This window comes from Eleutherodactylus coqui, chromosome 6 (genome assembly GCF_035609145.1).
Source record: "Eleutherodactylus coqui strain aEleCoq1 chromosome 6, aEleCoq1.hap1, whole genome shotgun sequence".
Taxonomy (NCBI): domain Eukaryota; kingdom Metazoa; phylum Chordata; class Amphibia; order Anura; family Eleutherodactylidae; genus Eleutherodactylus; species Eleutherodactylus coqui.
Window position 1 is genome coordinate 3,768,949 of NC_089842.1, and position 19,029 is coordinate 3,787,977.

General features: G+C 49.9%; 1 protein-coding gene across 2 annotated transcripts in view; it reads right to left on the reverse strand.

Annotated features, from left to right (window-relative positions):
- Nucleotides 1-19,029, reverse strand: part of ARHGEF12 (Rho guanine nucleotide exchange factor 12) — a 173,335-nt gene that overhangs the window by 127,489 nt on the left and 26,817 nt on the right. For both annotated transcript variants that reach the window (XM_066606082.1, XM_066606080.1), the window contains 9 exons: nt 17,681-17,730; nt 14,010-14,067; nt 13,649-13,803; nt 11,955-12,032; nt 9,444-9,563; nt 8,348-8,437; nt 4,071-4,142; nt 2,494-2,586; nt 978-1,091 (listed from right to left, as the gene is read on the reverse strand). In XM_066606082.1, the coding sequence (XP_066462179.1) occupies nt 978-1,091; nt 2,494-2,586; nt 4,071-4,142; nt 8,348-8,437; nt 9,444-9,563; nt 11,955-12,032; nt 13,649-13,803; nt 14,010-14,067; nt 17,681-17,730 (830 nt within the window). The remainder of the gene's footprint in view (nt 1-977; nt 1,092-2,493; nt 2,587-4,070; nt 4,143-8,347; nt 8,438-9,443; nt 9,564-11,954; nt 12,033-13,648; nt 13,804-14,009; nt 14,068-17,680; nt 17,731-19,029) is intronic.

Genomic DNA, 19,029 nt, shown 5'->3' on the forward strand with positions numbered 1-19,029 from the left:
ACGTATAGGTGTCTCCCCTCAGTGTAATCCTGTCTGTGCAGGGAGGGGGGGGGAGGAGGGGAGCTGTGACTATTGTGAATGGTGGCTCCTGTTATCTATATATAGGTGTCACCTCTCAGTGTAATCCTGCCTGTGCAGGGAGGGGAGCTGTGACTATTGTGAATGGTGGCTCCTGTGTTATCTATATATAGGTGTCACCTCTCAGTGTAATCCTGCCTGTACAGGGAGGGGAGGAGGTGAGCTGTGACTATTGTGAATGGTGGGTCCTGTGTTATCTACGTATAGGTGTCTCCCCTCAGTGTAATCCTGTCTGTGCAGGGAGGGGGAGGAGGGGAGCTGTGACTATTGTGAATGGTGGCTCCTGTGTTATCTATATATAGGTGTCTCCTCTCAGTGTAATCCTGCAGGAAGTTAAAGCAAGGAGGTGCTGGACAGTGAACTACTGGCAGAATGCTAAGCTTGCTACATGCCTCCTCCATGAAAGTGGACTGCAAACAGCAGAAAAATGGGGAAGGTAAAAATCAGAGTTAACAGAGATGAAACAGGGTGCAAACAGCAACCAATAAGGGTAAAGGAGGACCTGGTGTATTTTAGAAAACTCGCTGAAAACTCAGGTGTGCTTTAATGGGTAGATACAACGCAGCAGGGAGCGCGGTACTTTATCATTATTAGATTACAGAAAAGTGATTTTGCAAATGGATTCGCACTCTACCACCCCGTTCATGTATTAGCTATTCATACGATCATCAGGCGAAGTAAACGCTCAGGTGTTAATGAGTTGGGTTACGCTGGGAGTCACACGAGACGTAGTGCGAATACAAATAACGCCACTGTAAGTCCCTCCGACAGTGGGGGCTGGTGTGGAAGAAGGATTACGAGGCTTCTCGATTTTGCTCTTGCTGTCTACAAAGCTGAGGTTAATCAAAGGTGGAACATCGCTTTGGAGTTTTATGCTTTTCGTGTCTTCCGTTACCTACCAGAGGCGCAGGGTCAAACTGAGAGACAACGTAGAATATGAAAACTGCAAGGTGAGCGGGGTGAGACTTCAGGAGGTCCATGCTCTGGAAGCAGCTGCACTGGTCCGGCACCGGCTGCAAGAAGACAACTAAGTGAGTGGCAAACATGGACCTTCTTCAGTAGTTTTCTGCTATCACTAGTCCCTGTTCACCACTGACCGTCTCGGTTACAACCAATGACCACCAGCGTCACTCGTCCTGGGACTGGGATCCAGCTTTCCCACACTACTGCATAACAGACTCTGTACAGCTATTCAGTCATCTATCAACAGATCATGCATCACTCTATGACTGGGCAGATTCAGTACCCAGGAGACCCCATGACAGGTCTTCTAACCCCTTCACTCCCCAAGTCATACATTTACACCCTGGGAGTGAAAACTTTGTATGGAGCGGGATCTGGGGTTGATAGTGCTCCATACACAACGGGTGTCGGGTGTCTGACAGCCAACAGCTGCCCGCAACAGCCGAGATCAGCGTTAACGCTGATCTCGGCTGTTAACCCTTTAAATGCTGTGAATTCTGACAGCGACAATTAAATGCCCTGATCAGTATTCGGGGGAATCCTAAACAGCCCCACCCATATCATCACAAGATGCTGTTTAGTTGCCATGGCAGCTTGGCACCTTCTTAAGGCCCACAGGTCTACCATGACTGATTGCCTACTAAGCCATGCCTGCGGCACGTCTTGATAGTGTTGCAGTATAAGTTTATACTATGGTATTGCATTATGCTCTATGAGCAATCAACCGATCGCAAGTTCAAGTCCTCGATGGGGACTAAAAAAAGGGAGAAACAGTTAAAATTTCGGGTCAGTGGTCTTCTGGCAGCCCTTGTATCGCACATTCTAGAGTCTGCTGATGGCAATTGGGTTACTATTAGCAGCGATATCCATACAGAAAAATGCAGGGAGGACACAGATCAGGTCCTCCCCGCTTCCTCCACTTACCCAACTGTAGAGGTTTCTATAATCCTCCATTTCCCTCATACACGCTGCATGGAGCAGCAGCACGTGTGTGCTCAACCGCGGCTGCAATCAACCTCCTCCTCATTGTAATTATGTAGAAGCGGCTGTGCCTGATGCTGCAGCTCACTGAGATGTAATACCAGGTACATGCACTGCTAAATGTATGGCGCTGTACCTGGTGAACCATGAAGTGGCTGCCTGACTGCCGCAGCCCTGTCAGTCAGCTGATCAGCAGGGCTGCCAGAAGTTGAACACCCACAGATCTAATATTGATGGCCTATCTTTTAAGGTAAATCCTCAACACTAAAGTCTCAGAACGCCCCTTTAACACAATCATTTTAAACAAACCTTGGAATAAATGCATAAGAATACCTGCAGTCACAATGAGTTCTGCTATAGGACATCCTATGCATCTTTGTAAGCACTGCGGCTGCCCTCACATGAGGCTATATTGCAGTAATACAACAGCAACATGTGACTGCAGCCGGGAAGACCCCGCGCCCCGATTACCTGCTCTGGTTCAGCATCAAAGTCTTCATCCTCAGCACCAATAATACTGTGTGCAAAGCGAGCCGAGGGGCTTCCCATGCTGGACTGAGAGTCCTGAAGGGAGGAAGAGAAGAGCCGGTCAGTAATATACAGAACAGCATGTGGGTGACCTACAGCAGCGGCCGCACACACGACCCCACATCACTATTATTGGGTTTGCTGGAGGTCTGACTGCTGGAAACTCCAACAATCCCAAATGCCTGTGTGAGTGGACTGTCGATGCACATACTTCAAGGAGTGGTACCAAAATTGCAAGTTATCCCCTATCCACAGCATATCCACAGGACAGCGGATAGCTGATCAATGGGAGTCTTACTGACGAGACCCTGACAGATCTCAAGAACTGGGGTCCCTCTACTCCTCACTGTCAGGTTACTGCAGCCCCTAAAATGAGGATATATATATATATATATATATATATATATATATATATATATATATATATATATATATATATATATATATATATATGTAGTACAGCAAAAAAAAAAAAGCTGTAAGATTTGTTATCGTCATAATCGTATTGACCCATTGAATGGTTATGTCATTTTTGCCGCAGTGTGGACACAAGGCATCCCACCTTCCCGCCCCCCAAAGATAGTGAAATTGCATTTTTTGTGGCTAGGAGACAGCTTGCAGTTTTAGTACAACCCCTTTAACCTCCGTCCCATAGAAGTGAATGGAGAGGTGGTCAGGTATGCGCACCGCCGCTGCTTTCACATGGGGTATCTGAGCGCACCGGTTTCAGGATCGCGGGAGATCCTAGTGGTTGAACCCACAATGGATAGTGGATAAATGTCCTTCATGGTAAAATCCCTCTAAGGGTGAGTTCACAGAGGGCGGACTTGTCGTGGGTTTTCAGTGACGAATTTCCACAAACAGAAGCGGCAGGATTTACAAAGTTACAAAGTGGAAGACATTTTTAAAATCCGTCCCCAAGCTGCGAATGAGAGCTGCACTAAATCCGCGCATCAACTGACCAATGCAGATCCACAGCATTTCCCCACCAAAACCCAAAGTTGATCTGCGGCTGTGGATTCGCGGTGTGTAAATGTACTTTAGGGTTGCGTTCGCACGTAGTGGACTTGGTGTGGAGTTTAATGCAGATCAGCAGCAAACATCACCCCTTCATGAAAGAGTGAAAGCTCCAGTGGATCTGCATTAAAATCAAAATCCGCCATGTGTGCATGGGCCCTAAAGAGGCTTCCAAGTCATTTAAAGGTTGGATGAGGGCAGAAAATCGCTCTACTGATTCCCCACCAGGTCCAGTGCTGCCGATCCGGCTCTTGCTGCTGGTCTCTGTTTACATGGCTGCAGCATGCAGTAGCGTCTTCTATACACCCGACTGCTGCTCCGTCCTGCGAGTACCCAGACGCCATTGCTGCAGTTTGTCAGCAAAGACCAGAGGTGAGGATGGGAGCAGCAGCGATGGACCGGCGGGAGACTGAAGCAGTGAGTCTAACTTTTTTTTAACCTTTTACTGTTCTCTCCCCTATAGGGCTGGTTCACATGTAGCAGCGATCACTGCATATACATACTGTATCCAGGTACTCGCTCTTTTCAGGGCTTTCCTCCAGAAAACTTCTCTCTCTTTGCCCACTGGATGGGCTCTGTGAAGACAGAGGGGAGTCTCATCATAAAGCAGGAATTACCAGATAATTCACATTCACTACAACATTAATACAAAACTAAATGGGACACAATGGAAGTGATGATAACTAGATAACGTCACTAACATTTATCGAAACTTAATGGTGAATGTAAAAAAAAACACTAGAGATCTCCTCTGAATACTGCAGTCACTTCCATCAAGTACAGCTGCCTGTCCAATACTTATCACACACCATGCTGATGCTGAGATTTCGCCATGCTCACCTAACACTCCCATGATGCGTCAAGCACAACATCAGATGACCAGCTAGAGTCAGTACCATCTCTGTCTGCTGGGAGGTCAGTGTGATTTTCATTGCTTTCTACATTCACCTAAATAAGCTACAGACTACAACTATACAGTTAGGAGGATTAACTTTCATCTCCTTCATTATAACGGTGTGACAGGAGCCTTTAATCTAAAGAGCTTGTGTGGAAGCATCCGTCACAAGACGTACGCTGTCTGAAAAACTAGACTTCTTGAGAGAACAGAAAGCCAGGTAATTCCCAGGTGGTCAGATGAGATCACATGACCATCAGAGGCGAAGGATATGGAGATAGACAGAATAACTAAACAAAGTAATACCAGCCGATGTATATACAGGGTGTAGTCAGCATGGATGCGCTACATGAAGGGATGGTGCACGGGCCCCTGGGGGCTCTGGACCCTGCAGATCAGTTTTGTGTTGTGGCCCCTGCAGAGATAGAGAGTAAAACCCAATTGCAGAGTTGAAGAGTATCGTGTGAGAAGCAGAAACCCGATTGTGCAACTCTAAGTCCTGTGGGACCGCCGCTATGACTGACGGAAGGAAAGCGGACTGGAAGTGGCCTCCTTTGATAGGAGCGGATCATCCAGGAAGTCGTCCGTCGTCTGCAGGAGATTCAGGGACCAATCTGTGTTGAGAGTCTCTGGATTGAACACGGATCCAATGAGGCGGTTGCGCCAAAATCCAACCCACACGTTGACACTGAAACTTGCATGGTCTTCATCGTGGGTCGCGCTCTTACTAGTAATTCGTATGGCATCCATACTGAATCTGCGCTTCACCGTTCACTAACCCGGTCCCGCAATGATGGCGTCCGCGCTGAACTGTGAACGGCCCCATGCGTGTATCATAGCAGAAGGACGTCACTTCCAATACGCTTTCCTTACGTCAGTCATAGCAGCCGTCCAGCGGGACTCAGAGATGCGCAAATCTGATTCCTGCTCCTCGGATGCTACTCTTCAACTCTGCAATAGGGTTTACTCTCTCTCTCTTACAGGGGCCACAATGCAAAACTGATTACCATGGTCTGGTGCCCCCAGGGGCCCATCTGCCATACCATCGTGTGATACATCTATGCCTTCCTATTTCCATGTAGTAGTGAGATGAGGCTTTTGGACTACATCCTGCATACTGGGGGACGAGAGGCAAGACATTTGGGGGCAAAAGAAGTAATAATAATAATAATCTTTATTTGTATAGCGCCAACTTATTCCGCAGCGCTTTCAGGCATGGATAAATGCAAAACAATACAACAATTACAATGTGAGGTACATTGGGTTAGACACAAATGGGTTGGGGTGGTACAGGAGGGGCAGGGGGTGGGGAACACAGGCAATAGGAAATTTCATGTACAGATCAATTATTAGAAGGCAAACAGGGTGGAGCACCATAGGGCGGGGCGAGGGACTAGGTCAGGGGATTTGGTATGCCTCCCTGAAAAGGTGCGTTTTTAAGGCACGTCTGAAATTTCGTGCATCGGGAATTGTCCGGATGCCTTGGGGTAGAGCGTTCCAGAGGATGGGTGCTGCTCTGGTGAAGTCCTGTAGGCGAGCATGAGAGGTTCGTATTACGGGGGTGTTTAGTCTGAGGGTGTTAGCCGATCGGAGTGAGCGGGCTGGGTGGCATACTGACAGCAGGGAGGCGATGTATGGTGGTATACTGACAGGAGGGAGGTGATGTATGGTGGTGTACTGACAGTGCGGAGGGCGATGTATGGTGGTGTACTGACAGTAGGGAGGCGATGTATGGTGGTGTACTGACAGTAGGGAGGTGATGTATGGTGGTGTACTGACAGTAGGGAGGCGATGTATGGTGGTGTACTGACAGTAGGGAGGCGATGTATGGTGGTATACTGACAGCAGGGAGGCGATGTATGGTGGCGCAGCGCCATGCAGAGCTTTGTGAGTGAGGTAGAGGAGTTTACATTTAGTTCTGCAGTGGATGGGCAGCCAATGCAGCGACTGGCATAATGCAGAGGCGTCTGAGTAACGACTGGGTAGAGAAATGAGTCTAGCTGCTGCATTTAGTATGGACTGGAGTGGAGCGAGTCTAGTGCGGGGGAGGCCAATGAGTAGCGAGTTGCAGTAGTCAAGCCGGGAGTGGATGAGGGCAACCACGAGCGTCTTTAGCGTGTCCGTGGTTAGGAACGGACGTATTTTAGCAATATTTCTGAGGTGCATGTGGCATGTTTGGGCCAGAGATTGGATATGGGGGGCAAAGGAGAGGTCAGCGATTTTTTTGTATACTAATTAACATGGGTCATTCCATGTCAGTTCAACCAACGCTCCCGGTCGACCATCTCAGATTTCAATGACACTTTGCACAAAGATAGACCCGGACCCTAAACTAAGATAGCCAGAATATTAGGCTTCAAAGTGCTTTGGTTCACGAGCTACAGGTCTTAATCTAGGGGGTTGTCATGTGATTACAGCCTACAGGTCTTAATCTAGGGGGTTGTCATGTGATTACAGCCTACAGGTCTTAATCTAGGGGGTTGTCATGTGATTACAGCCTACAGGTCTTAATCTAGGGGGTTGTCATGTGATTACAGCCTACAGGTCTTAATCTAGGGGGTTGTCATGTGATTACAGCCTACAGGTCTTAATCTAGGGGGTTGTCATGTGATTACAGCCTACAGGTCTTAATCTAGGGGGTTGTCATGTGATTACAGCCTACAGGTCTTAATCTAGGGGGTTGTCATGTGATTACAGCCTACAGGTCTTAATCTAGGGGGTTGTCATGTGATTACAGCGCGCAACCTGAAAAAAGGGGCGATTTCAATCCATTGCCAAGCCAGTTCCAATGACTCTAGAGCAATGAACCTTCACACACTAGGAGACCTTTTGGTGCTGAATCCAGCTAAGCTCCTCAGACTGCCCCTCTTATCATCATTCTGCCCCTCTTATCATCATTCTGCCCCTCTTATCATCATTCTGCCCCTCTTATCATCATTCTGCCACCATTTCATGTCAAAGGAGCTGAAAAATTCCATCGCGCAAAATAAAACTCATATTTTAAGCAGTAATAACTCCTAATCAATGCGATCCAACTCGGCTCTGAATGTATCAATGTGTACTCCATAGAAATGGTTCTCATTATTCACATTATGGACCCAAAAGGATGCATAGCTCTTAAGATACAAGGAGTCAAAAATGGCAAAAAACACTTTTAGGCAAATTTATAGATACAAATATAAAGTACATTTTCCTTTATTTTGGTCGTTTTGATATACAACTGTATTCTCAGATTATGGGGCAACAGACGGGGCGGCGGACGGGGTGGCAGACGGGGCGACGGGCGGACGGGCGGCTTTTTTTATATTTGCATTTTTTTATTTTATTTTTTCCAGTTATCTTTGTATGTATTTTTTATCCACATTTCTCTCACGTCGTCATATAAGACCTCTGGGGGGCACCGATCCTAATATGAGCAGTAATCGCACGCCCCTTTACAGACGCATCGCAGGACAACAAACAATGAAAGGCGGGAAAAAATGTGACAACAAAATATGCAAGTAAAAGCAAAAAGGGTTCCAACACATTTCCCAGCTGCCTGCCGGTTCATCGGGGAACTAGTAGCTCATCCGACCAGAAGCTCCACGCCACAAAGGAGCTCTGCCCTCGTTTCCTCCACTCATACCCTGCTCTTCCAGTAGGTGGCGCTGCAGAAGCAATATACCTTCTCCGGTATATTCAGGGCAGGCACCTTTGTGACAAGCAACTAATGAAGTAATAGTGTGCAGTAAGAATGCCGACACCGGATGAAGGAACCGGGGAAGAATGACCAGCATCAAACAGACTGCAGCATGTAAAAACTCATCGAGCTCTAAAACGTTCCAAGGAGTCATCGCCGAGACCCGACAACCAGAGATCCTGTAGGGCAGCAGCCCCATGACTCACATCTGTAACATTACTGTTCGGACGCGATCCGTCCCCGATGATGTAATCCGAACGCTCCTGGTCGGAGGAGTACGTGTCCAGCTCGTTGACCTGCAAGCAGAAAGAACAGAATACACTGAAGAGGCTTTCTTAGGTTCTGGCCTCACCAGATTATCGGCACGGACCCTCCAACAGAAAAACCCACAACATTTACAGGAACAGCAAAGCGGATGAGATTCTAAAGCGCTCCCCCACAAACTGCAGAAGAAAGTGACCCGCGGGGCCGATGGTGGATCTGCAGCCGGTCAGTCATGGCCCCAGACTGTAGATGCAGATCCCACCGCTCCACATCAACATCCACATCAAGTGATGCAGGTTTTGATTTGGATTTTCCGCTGCAGAATGTCGACAACAAATCCATCCCGAGGGGCCGAACCCTCAAACATAACCTACCTGGGCTGTTGTATACACAGAAAGTAGGAGCGTCCATTGTGCAGTATAATAACGCCACCCAGAGCAGCAGCGTGCAGTAGAATAACCCCACCCAGAGCGTCCGCCATGCAGTATAATAACCCCACCGAGAGCAGCCGCCGTGGAGTATCATAACCCCACCCAGAGCGCCACCGTGGAGTATCATAACCCCAACCAGAGCTCCACCGGGGAGTATCATAACCCCACCCAGAGCGCTACCGGGGAGTATCATAACCCCACCCAGAGCGCCACCGTGGAGTATCATAACCCCAACCAGAGCTCCACCGGGGAGTATCATAACCCCACCCAGAGCGCTACCGGGGAGTATCATAACCCCACCCAGAGCGCCACCGGGGAGTATCATAACCCCACCCAGAGCGCCACCGGGGAGTATCATAACCTCACCCAGAGCGCCACCGGGGAGTATCATAACCCCACCCAGAGCACCACCGTGGAGTATCATAACCCCACCCAGAGTGTCTCGTAAAACTCATACGAACTCTAAGGGGAAAAGTGCATCCTCCACTGCATGTTGTACTACGGACGTATTCAGCCCCCCTCTGTTTTCCAAACACTGTGCTTGAGCCCCAGCTCTTTGAAAAACTCGGGGTTTGGAAACTCTGTTCTACTTTCCCCGAGCACTGACCTGTGTGGGGGATTTGGTTTTCCATAGTTGTTCTTGTAGCTGCTGTATGTGTTTCTTGGTGTCCTGGATGTCCTTAAAGAGCCGTGTAGACGGGAAGCTGTTGTACTCCTCCTGGGAAGACTGAAAAGAAAAGCCACATTAGTCGGATCTAAAGAAGATGAACGTCTAGCGCCCCTCTGCACCTTCCACACCTCCTGCACCCTTCGCACCCACCGGTAACTGCTCTTTCTCCTTCTGCACCTCCTGCACTCTCTGCACCTGCTGCACCCTCCACACCTCCTGAACTCACCTGTAACTGCTCTTGCTCTTTCTACACCTCCTGCACCCCCTCTACCCTCCTGCACCCATCTGTAACTGCTCTTTCTCCTTCTGCACCTCCTGCACCCTCTGCACCACCTGTAACTGCTCCTTCTCCTTCTGCACCTCCAGCACCCCCTCTACCCTCCTGCACCCATCTGTAACTGCTCTTTCTCCATCTGTACCTCCTGCATCCCCTCTACCCTCCTGCACCCACCTGTAACTGCTCTTTCTCCTTCTGCACCTCCCGCACCCTTGGCACCTCCGCACCCACCTGTAACTGCTCTTTTTCCTCCTGCACCCACCGGTAACTGCTCTTTCTCCTTCTGCACCTCCCGCACCTCTGCACCCACCTGTAACTGCTCTTTCTCCTTCTGCACCTCCTGCACTCTGCACCTGCTGCACCCTCCACACCTCCTGCACCCACCTGTAACTGCTCTTTCTCCTTCTGCACCTCTTGCACCCTCCACACCTCCTGCACCCACCTGTAACTGCTCTTTCTCCTCCTGCACCCACCTGTAACTGCTCTTTCTCCTCCTGCACCCACCTGTAACTGCTCTTTCTCCTCCTGCACCCACCTGTAACTGCTCTTTCTCCTCCTGCACCCACCTGTAACTGCTCTTTCTCCTCCTGCACCTCCTGCATTCCTTCTGCACCTCTTTACCCCCTCTACCCTCCTGCACCCACCTGTAACTGCTCTTTCTCCTTCTGCACCTCCCGAACCCTTGGCACCTCCGCACCCACCTGTAACTGCTCTTTCTCCTCCTGCACCCACCTGTAACTGCTCTTTCTCCTTCTGCACCCACCTGTAACTGCTCTTTCTCCTTCTGCACCCACCTGTAACTGCTCTTTCTCCTTCTGCACCCACCTGTAACTGCTCTTTCTCCTTCTGCACCCACCTGTAACTGCTCTTTCTCCTTCTGCACCCACCTGTAACTGCTCTTTCTCCTCCTGCACCCACCTGTAACTGCTCTTTCTCCTCCTGCACCCACCTGTAACTGCTCTTTCTCCTCCTGCACCCACCTGTAACTGCTCTTTCTCCTCCTGCACCCACCTGTAACTGCTCTTTCTCCTCCTGCACCCACCTGTAACTGCTCTTTCTCCTCCTGCACCCACCTGTAACTGCTCTTTCTCCTCCTGCACCCACCTGTAACTGCTCTTTCTCCTCCTGCACCCACCTGTAACTGCTCTTTCTCCTCCTGCACCCACCTGTAACTGCTCTTTCTCCTCCTGCACCCACCTGTAACTGCTCTTTCTCCTCCTGCACCCACCTGTAACTGCTCTTTCTCCTTCTGCACCTCCTGCATTCCTTCTGCACCTCTTTACCCCCTCTACCCTCCTGCACCCACCTGTAACTGCTCTTTCTCCTTCTGCACCTCCCGAACCCTTGGCACCTCCGCACCAACCTGTAACTGCTCTTTCTCCTCCTGCACCCACCTGTAACTGCTCTTTCTCCTCCTGCACCCACCTACAACTGCTCTTTCTCCTCCTGCACCCACCTACAACTGCTCTTTCTCCTCCTGCACCCACCTACAACTGCTCTTTCTCCTCCTGCACCCACCTACAACTGCTCTTTCTCCTCCTGCACCCACCTGTAACTGCTCTTTCTCCTTCTGCACCTCCTGCACTCTGCACCCTCCACACCTCCTGCACCCACCTGTAACTGCTCTTTCTCTTTCTGCACCTCCCGCACTCTCTGCATCTGCTGCACCCTCCACACCTCCTGCACCCACCTGTAACTGCTCTTTCTCCTTATGCACCTGCTGCACCCTCCACACCTCCTGCACCCACCCGTAACTGCTCTTTCTCCTTCTGCACCTCCTGCACTCTGCACCTCCTGCACCTTCCGCACCCACCTGTAACTGCTCTTTCTCCTCCTGCGCCCACCTGTAACTGCTCTTTCTCCTCCTGCACCCACCTGTAACTGCTCTTTCTCCTCCTGCACCCACCTGTAACTGCTTTCTCCTCCTGCACCCACCTGTAACTGCTTTCTCCTCCTGCACCCACCTGTAACTGCTCTTTCTCCTTCTGCACCTCCCACACCCTTCGCACCTCCGCACCCACCTGTAACTGCTCCTTCTGCACCCTCTACCCTACTGCACCCCCTCTACCCTCCTGCACCCACCTGTAACTGCTCTTTCTCCTTCTGCACCTCCTGCACCCTCCACACCTCCTGCACCCACCTGTAATTGCTCTTTCTCCTCCTGCACCCACCTGTAACTGCTCTTTCTCCTTCTGCAGCATTTTCTTCAGGATGTCTAGTTTCTGGTTGTGCATGATATTGTTCTCCTCCTGCGCAGATAAAGCAAGTTAGAAGTTATCATTCGTATCGGTTTATCATCTCATAGACTTGTGGTTTGGTATCTGGGCTAGACTAGGGGGTTGGGAGCTGAAATGGCATAAGAAGTTTTCCAAAACTTGGCAGTAATTGTAACTTTGAGAATCGCTCCTCTGGAATAGGAAAATTAAAAAAAGGGATAATAAACGTTTGTAACAATAAGTCGGGCATCACGTGGGCTTTCCTGTTCTGCTATTGGCTAGTTATATTTTGTCTCCTCCCATTTTCCTTAACCCCTTCCCGCTGCAGCCCTTTTTGTTTTCTCCATTTCCATTTTTTCCTCCCCAGTAAAACTATAAGGTTTACATTTTCCGGTTACGCGGCTACATGAGGACTTGTTGTATTCTTCGGTGATACCAATTAAAGGGGTGTTCTGCTCAGTGGGTGAAATGACAAGTTTTCAGCCATCCAGAGGATCCACCCACCGCTCCTGAGAGCGGGGATCTCGTGTGCCCCTTACTGCACCATTTACAATCACATCTCCCATTCTTGTAGTGTAGTGGCGACTGGGCCGGTGGTCACATATTGGCAGACAGTACCATTTTCCTCACCCCCATTGAAGTGAATGGAGAGGAAGGGCGCATGTACTCCCTCAGCTCCAATCACAGAGATAGCAGAGCCTTGTGTTTGGCTATCTGTCTGCGCCATTGATGAAAATGGAGGTGCATGTGCGACCAGCAGACCCCTCCCACTATGCTACAGGAATGGGAGAAACGCTCCTGTACTGTGAAATACAGGGGCACGGGTCCCTAATTCTCTGGATTGGTGGGGTCCCAGCGAGGCAAAATAGAAGGAGGGGTTTTTGAGAAGGAAGGTGGGTGGTGGGAATGTTTTTACAGTGTCCCTTTATTCCGTGGGTCTGTAAGATTACAGCAATACAAAATGTACTTGTCGACAGGAAAAAACTATTCTGGCTCTTGAATGGCAGGGAGATAGGGGATGAAGGTCCGGGGAAATCACCAAGTCTCTAGCTTTGTAATAGGCCATATCCTTAAAGGGGTAAACCCCCACACGGACCAGCGAATCTGCACAGTGACAGAGCAACACGGAAGCATTGATGATCAGTGGGTTTCCCAGCATGGAGTCCAGGTAAGCTTGCTGACAGTGCGACAAAAGCTAATTGCAACCATACTGCTAATTGCCAGCTTTCTGACACAGTTCGCTACATTAATTTCTTTAAAGGGGGTTGTCCCACTTCTAGCCGTTTACAGACAGCTCCGTACGTGGCACAGTGGCCCAGGTTGTTGCTGCAGGCTGAGTCCTATTGAAGTGAATGGAACCTGCAGTACCAACCTCTGCCACTGTGCCATGCACGGAGCTGTCTGTAAACAGCTAGAAGTGGGACAACCCTTTTAACAGCTTGACAGAGTAGGAAAACACAAAATGGGGCCACACAAAACGGGGCCACACGTGACAGAATTTTCTACAAATATGCAACAAAATGTACACATTTTTTTTAAAGAATTCACGCCATTAAAAGGTGGTGAAATAAACAGTGAAAATATCTGCTGCGTTTTCTACAATCCGCACCGCAGGTCATTTTCCAGGATGAAAGACTCCAAGTACTGACCCCTATTAATACGGGGCTGGTTATTCTTTCTAGGGGTCCGTGCCCATGGTTCCCGGGAGACATGTGCAATGGAGAGAAGGGATCGCTCTCAGATAGAGGGACGTGCGGAGATCCGGGAGGTCGACCTTGAACTGTCAGAGCCACGTAGGAGCCGGCTGTCAAAGAAGGTAACAACAGATTAACAACAACATAACAAAACGCTCCCCTAAGCCAGACTAAGTATAAACCCCAAAGTCTACAGAGCGCTCGCTCGGGGGCAGCATCTAAAACCGGGACCTTAACCCTTGTGGTACCAAAGATGCGCACAGATGGCAAGTCGGTCATTCTATCCCTTCCTTAATTATTAGTAGGAAACACTCACACTTTATAAGCTTTACCACCTCCAGGTGATTGGAGTGCGTGACGAGCGTCCCGTTAACCTGCGGAGGAACCACAACACACAGAAAGCTTAAGATGTAGCAAACTAGAACCGAGATGCAAGAACACATGGAGCAAGTGCTACACACTGAACCGCCCCTTTATTACAGCCCCCGGCCCCCTCATGATTGGCGCCCCCTGTATGGTAATTCCCCCCGTGACCCCGGCGTGCGGCATAAAATCACATGACAAGTTTTCTGTGGATCAGTTTCAGTGTGAATCCACATTAGATGGAAGATCCAGCAATCAGAGCGACTTCCAGCGAGGCCGGTCATCGGTGCTAGACTAGCCGGGTCTCACCGCCAACTATAGGGCTAGGGAGGGGTTCTCATGTAACGGTGTGGAGAGTATACCGAGAACGGCACAATAGAGGAGAACATCCAGCGAAAGGGGATCCTGCGGTCAGGAATCGTTCTGACCAACAGACTGCACAGTCAGCTGAATACAATGCTGGAGCTCCAACTAACGTGTCCGAACGCACAACTCGCCGTGTCTCCGCACGGATGGTATAACAGCAGGCGACCAGTTCCAGCACCATTGTGTCTAAGAGAAACAGACAGACTCCAGCGGGCAAAAGAGCGCAAAACTTGTATCACTGAGCAGCGAAAAACATCTCCTGGTCAGATGGAGCCAGATTTATGTTGCTGACGGAGGTCAGAATTTGGCACAAGCAGCATGAATCGCTGACCCCTTCCTGTCAGCCGGTCAGAACATGTATTTTGCGTGCTGTTGCCGTTTTCGGTTTCTGCTTCTATGTACGTTGCAGCTGTGGGTTAACGCTCTCCTATAGATGTCTACTGGGAAGTGCTGACCTATTTTATCCTTTTTCCTACGAATATTGTGAAGTTTTGCTGCCTTCACCTGGCCGTGCCGCCCGCTGTCCATTTACCCTCTCTGTCCCTCCTACTGGACCATATACATGGTATCCTACCCTCCCTGGTGTTATGTGCAGACTTAGCCCCAAGAGAGGAGAACTCTGTGAGGTAGGTACCCATCTCTCCCAGGTTAAGAGGAAACCCCCTGGTATTAGCGCCTGGACCCATCTGAGAGCGCGGTCACCCGGGGGTTGGTGGACGGGCCAGTGTAATGTGATCAGATGATATCCCAAGGACCTTGCATTATGATTGTGGTTAGAGGATGGATTACAGGTATGGAGACCTCCGATAGTAAATGTATCATGAGTGCTTTTGCCACTTTTTGGTTTCTGCTTCCAGCCGGCCAGAACATGTCAGCACCACCATCTGATCTGCAGGGACTACAAGAAGCTTCCTGTCCACAGGGGCCGATTTCATCAGCTAGTGGGATCTACATCACGATGAACTGCTGCAGTTCTGAAAGCCAAAGGAGTCCAACGCTGCTGGATGAGGGTAATAAAGGGGCGGTCAGTGCATGTTGGTGGAGACCATTACTGAAGCAGAAGACCGAGACGGGCGGGAGAAGAAACTACACTTAATATACTTAGCTGTTACATATGAAATGGGATCGCTGGGGGAATGAAAGCTGGCAGATCTGAGCGCAGCGGCGGGTGACAGCGCCATCCCACGGCGGGTACATTAGCTGTCAGGTTGTTGGTGCAGGAAGGCCCGGTTCGCACGCCTACTTTCATGTACGTTTCAGGTTTTCGAGAAACATACATGAAAACGTAAAAGCGCGGACGTGAAGTATACGCTCACATTCTGAAGGTCCTACACGCCGTTGGGACCGGTTTCATCCGTTATTATAGGAGAAGCGTGTGTTTTTCACTGTAAACTCTTTCTAATAAAGCTTTGCAGTTCAGAGCCTTTTTACCCCTCGATCACAATAAATGTGTACGTTCTGCACATGGAGATGCGGATCGGCGTTGCCGGAGGTATCCATGGGCGTTTATGGGACGGGAGCAGCGCGACGCTTATCAATCCCACAAAAACATCAAAACGCATGAGAACAAGGTCTGCCGCGGACACGAGGCCTGAGGCTGAACGCAGGCGAAGGGATGGATGGCTGGACTAGGTTTAACCCATTATAGACTGCCGTCCGTGAAATGCTACACATCTTCATCTATTTTTTGTACAAAAGAACGTATACGTTTCAGGGATGAACAGACGCCAATGTGACCACTGCTGGCCACAGGGAGAGAAGTGACGATCATGCGGCCCATTTACTCCTCATCTATGGCGCCATCTACAGTGCTGGGACATATTGTTCCACCCGACGGGATCGACTACCGCAGTTATGCTTCAGAGGACGCTGAAGGGGAAAATGTAACTTTGTCTAGTTTTGCAGTTAATCTTGTTATTTGTATAGCGCCAACTTATTCAGGTAATTCATAATTACCCTCCACCAAGCTGGGGGCTCATTTTACCAACCTCGGAAGGATGGAAGGTTGAGTCAACCTTGAGCTACCTGGACCATGCAGGGATTGAACTTGCAACCGTCAGGCCGTGAGCGAGAGCTTAGGACTGCATACTGCTGCCTTATCACTCTGCACCACACAAGGCTAATAAAGGTTAGTAACGTGTACAGCGCAGCATACGCCAGGGGAAGCATACGTACAAGTCTGGGGGAACCCCTGCAGCCCCCCCAGAGCTCGAGATTGCTGTTATCAATGATGTACGCTTGACTTCTAATGTCCGGGAGCTTCACTGTTTCTAAGCCGGTCTGTGTGGTTTAATTCTGATTGTGGGATCCCACACCGCTCTGCGCAAGAACTAGACCTTACTACCAGCCCAATGTGGCAGAAGGACACTACAAGGGTGCGACGGGGGGACCACTTCTTCTGGTGGGCTGGCATTACTAGAACCGGCTTCTGTTGCTAGGTGAATGTCCGCGGACCCCTCCGAGGCGGTACGCCAGCCGACGTTGTTGGCGAAGGTTGTGTTCAGCTCCAGCTATTTTTTTTCCCCAAGAATTTCTTGCCTTTTTCGCCTGTTTTGCGATGGCGGATTCATACGAACAACGTGCAGCTGCCACATTTTGTTTCCTTTCCCATTACTCAATGCACGGAGCGCGGCCGGGTGAACACGGAGGGTGCGGCGAAGCGGTCACAGCGGTTTACATCAACAACTGCTTTACAGTCAGCGCTGCGTGGTTCTTCCATCAGGACCGGGCACCCAAGGACGTTGGTGGGCAAAGCGCCTCAGGAGGGTCCCGCAGACAATGCACTAGCAACAGACGCCAGTACCACCCCAAGAGAAGAAGATTCCGGTTTCTTCTGGGCGCCCCTCATATGTTCACGTGGCGGAACTCACAGCAGAGTTTTCTGCCTCTTAAATCCACATCTTTCTGCCCATTTTTTGCCCCTGATCCACGCGGCGTTAGCTGTCAATGGGCAAAATACGCAGAATTCTGATTAGGGAACTCGCATTTCCACATACAGAAGTCACATTTCACTTCATCCAAGTTTGAATTTTTGAATATGTGGACCCCGTTTCAGTGCTCACCCCGCCGGAGACCCCTCTCCACCGCGTGTCATCCGTGTGACCGCAAGCTTTCTTCCCGTGGAGCCATGCACAGGTCCTACTACATGCAAGGCACCCGCAGACCTCCCGTCTGAGAGCCTACTTGGGACCCCCAATTCACCTCCAGGCCCTCCCCACATACACTGCAGTACATAGTTACAAGCGAAGTATATTTTACCTTAATGATGCGATCTCCCGTCTGCACTCCGCCGCGCATCGCAGCTCCATCTACGGCGAAGAACAAAGACGTAATCATGAGCAGCACTTTGTTACACATCAGCTACACTACCTCACGGCGTAATATGTGATGACATCAGGTTGAGCCCTTTGAAAGAATGGCGCAGCACGCTTCTTGACTGTTTCCAGACAACATGAGCTTGCCGCTCTAATTGGGCGAGACAGTCAATGAAGGGCTGTGCTTGGGCATCAAGCCAGCGCCGAGAACCAATCACAGCAATCTATTGCTGGAGGCGGGGTTCTCAAACCTGGCCTACGGCAATAGATTTGTCAGTGCAGGGGAAGCCCGGAGCAGCGGCAAAGACCAGCGGCCGCGACTAGGTGAGTATTGCTTTTTTTGTTGTTGTTTTTCTAGCTAGGATTGATTTTCAGGGTAGGGCTTATATTGCAAGACGTTCCCATGAAAATCTGTGGGCGGTTAACGCTGCTAAACCGCGGCAACAAGTTTTGTCGCGCTTTTAAGCAGTGCTGAAACTACTGCCCATGCATTTCAATGGGCGACACAGCGCTGAAAATGCCCCAAAATAGAACATGCAGCGCCTTGTGTGAGCAGCCCCATTGAAATGAATGGGTGCGTTGTCCAGCATTTAGCGTTCCGCGCCTCCTTCTCAGCGTTTTGCAGGTTTCTATTTGAATATTTTCGGGGCACCCAGAAAGGAGGAGCCTGTCAGACCAGTTCTGGATGCGAAGAAGCTGAATCCATATGTAAAGTCTGACATTTTCGCATGGAGTCACCAAGATGTGTCATTGCCTCCCTGGACCGCAGGAGTGTCTGTCATCCATTGACATATAGGAAGCCTACCGTCATGTGTCCATCCACCCAGCGCAGCAGCAATTTCTCCGCTTTGCCATCCGGTTGAATTACTATGAATCAGTTCAAGACCCTTCCGTTCCAGTTGGCCACGGCACCCCGAGTCTTCACAACAGTTCTGGCGTTCGTAATGGCTATTCTCCTTTCCGAGGGGATAGTGGTAATTCCCCATCTCAACGACATGATAAAAGCCCCAATCTTGTTGGCCAACTTGGAGAGTCTCCAAAATCATTCTGGATACGCTATCCAGGATCAGATGGATCATCGAACATCCCATGTCTTTTCTCACACCGGCACAATGGCCGGATTTTCGGGGTCTATCCTACTTCTTCAGAAACATGTGTGTTCTCAACAAATCCCGTGACTATCCAATACTGTATGAGGGACTGGGACTGCTGGTCTCCTTCGAGGCGATCGTTTTTGTCCAATCTCATTTGCGGCCTGTCTAGTGGACCATTCCCGGCTCTTCCCTCGATCAG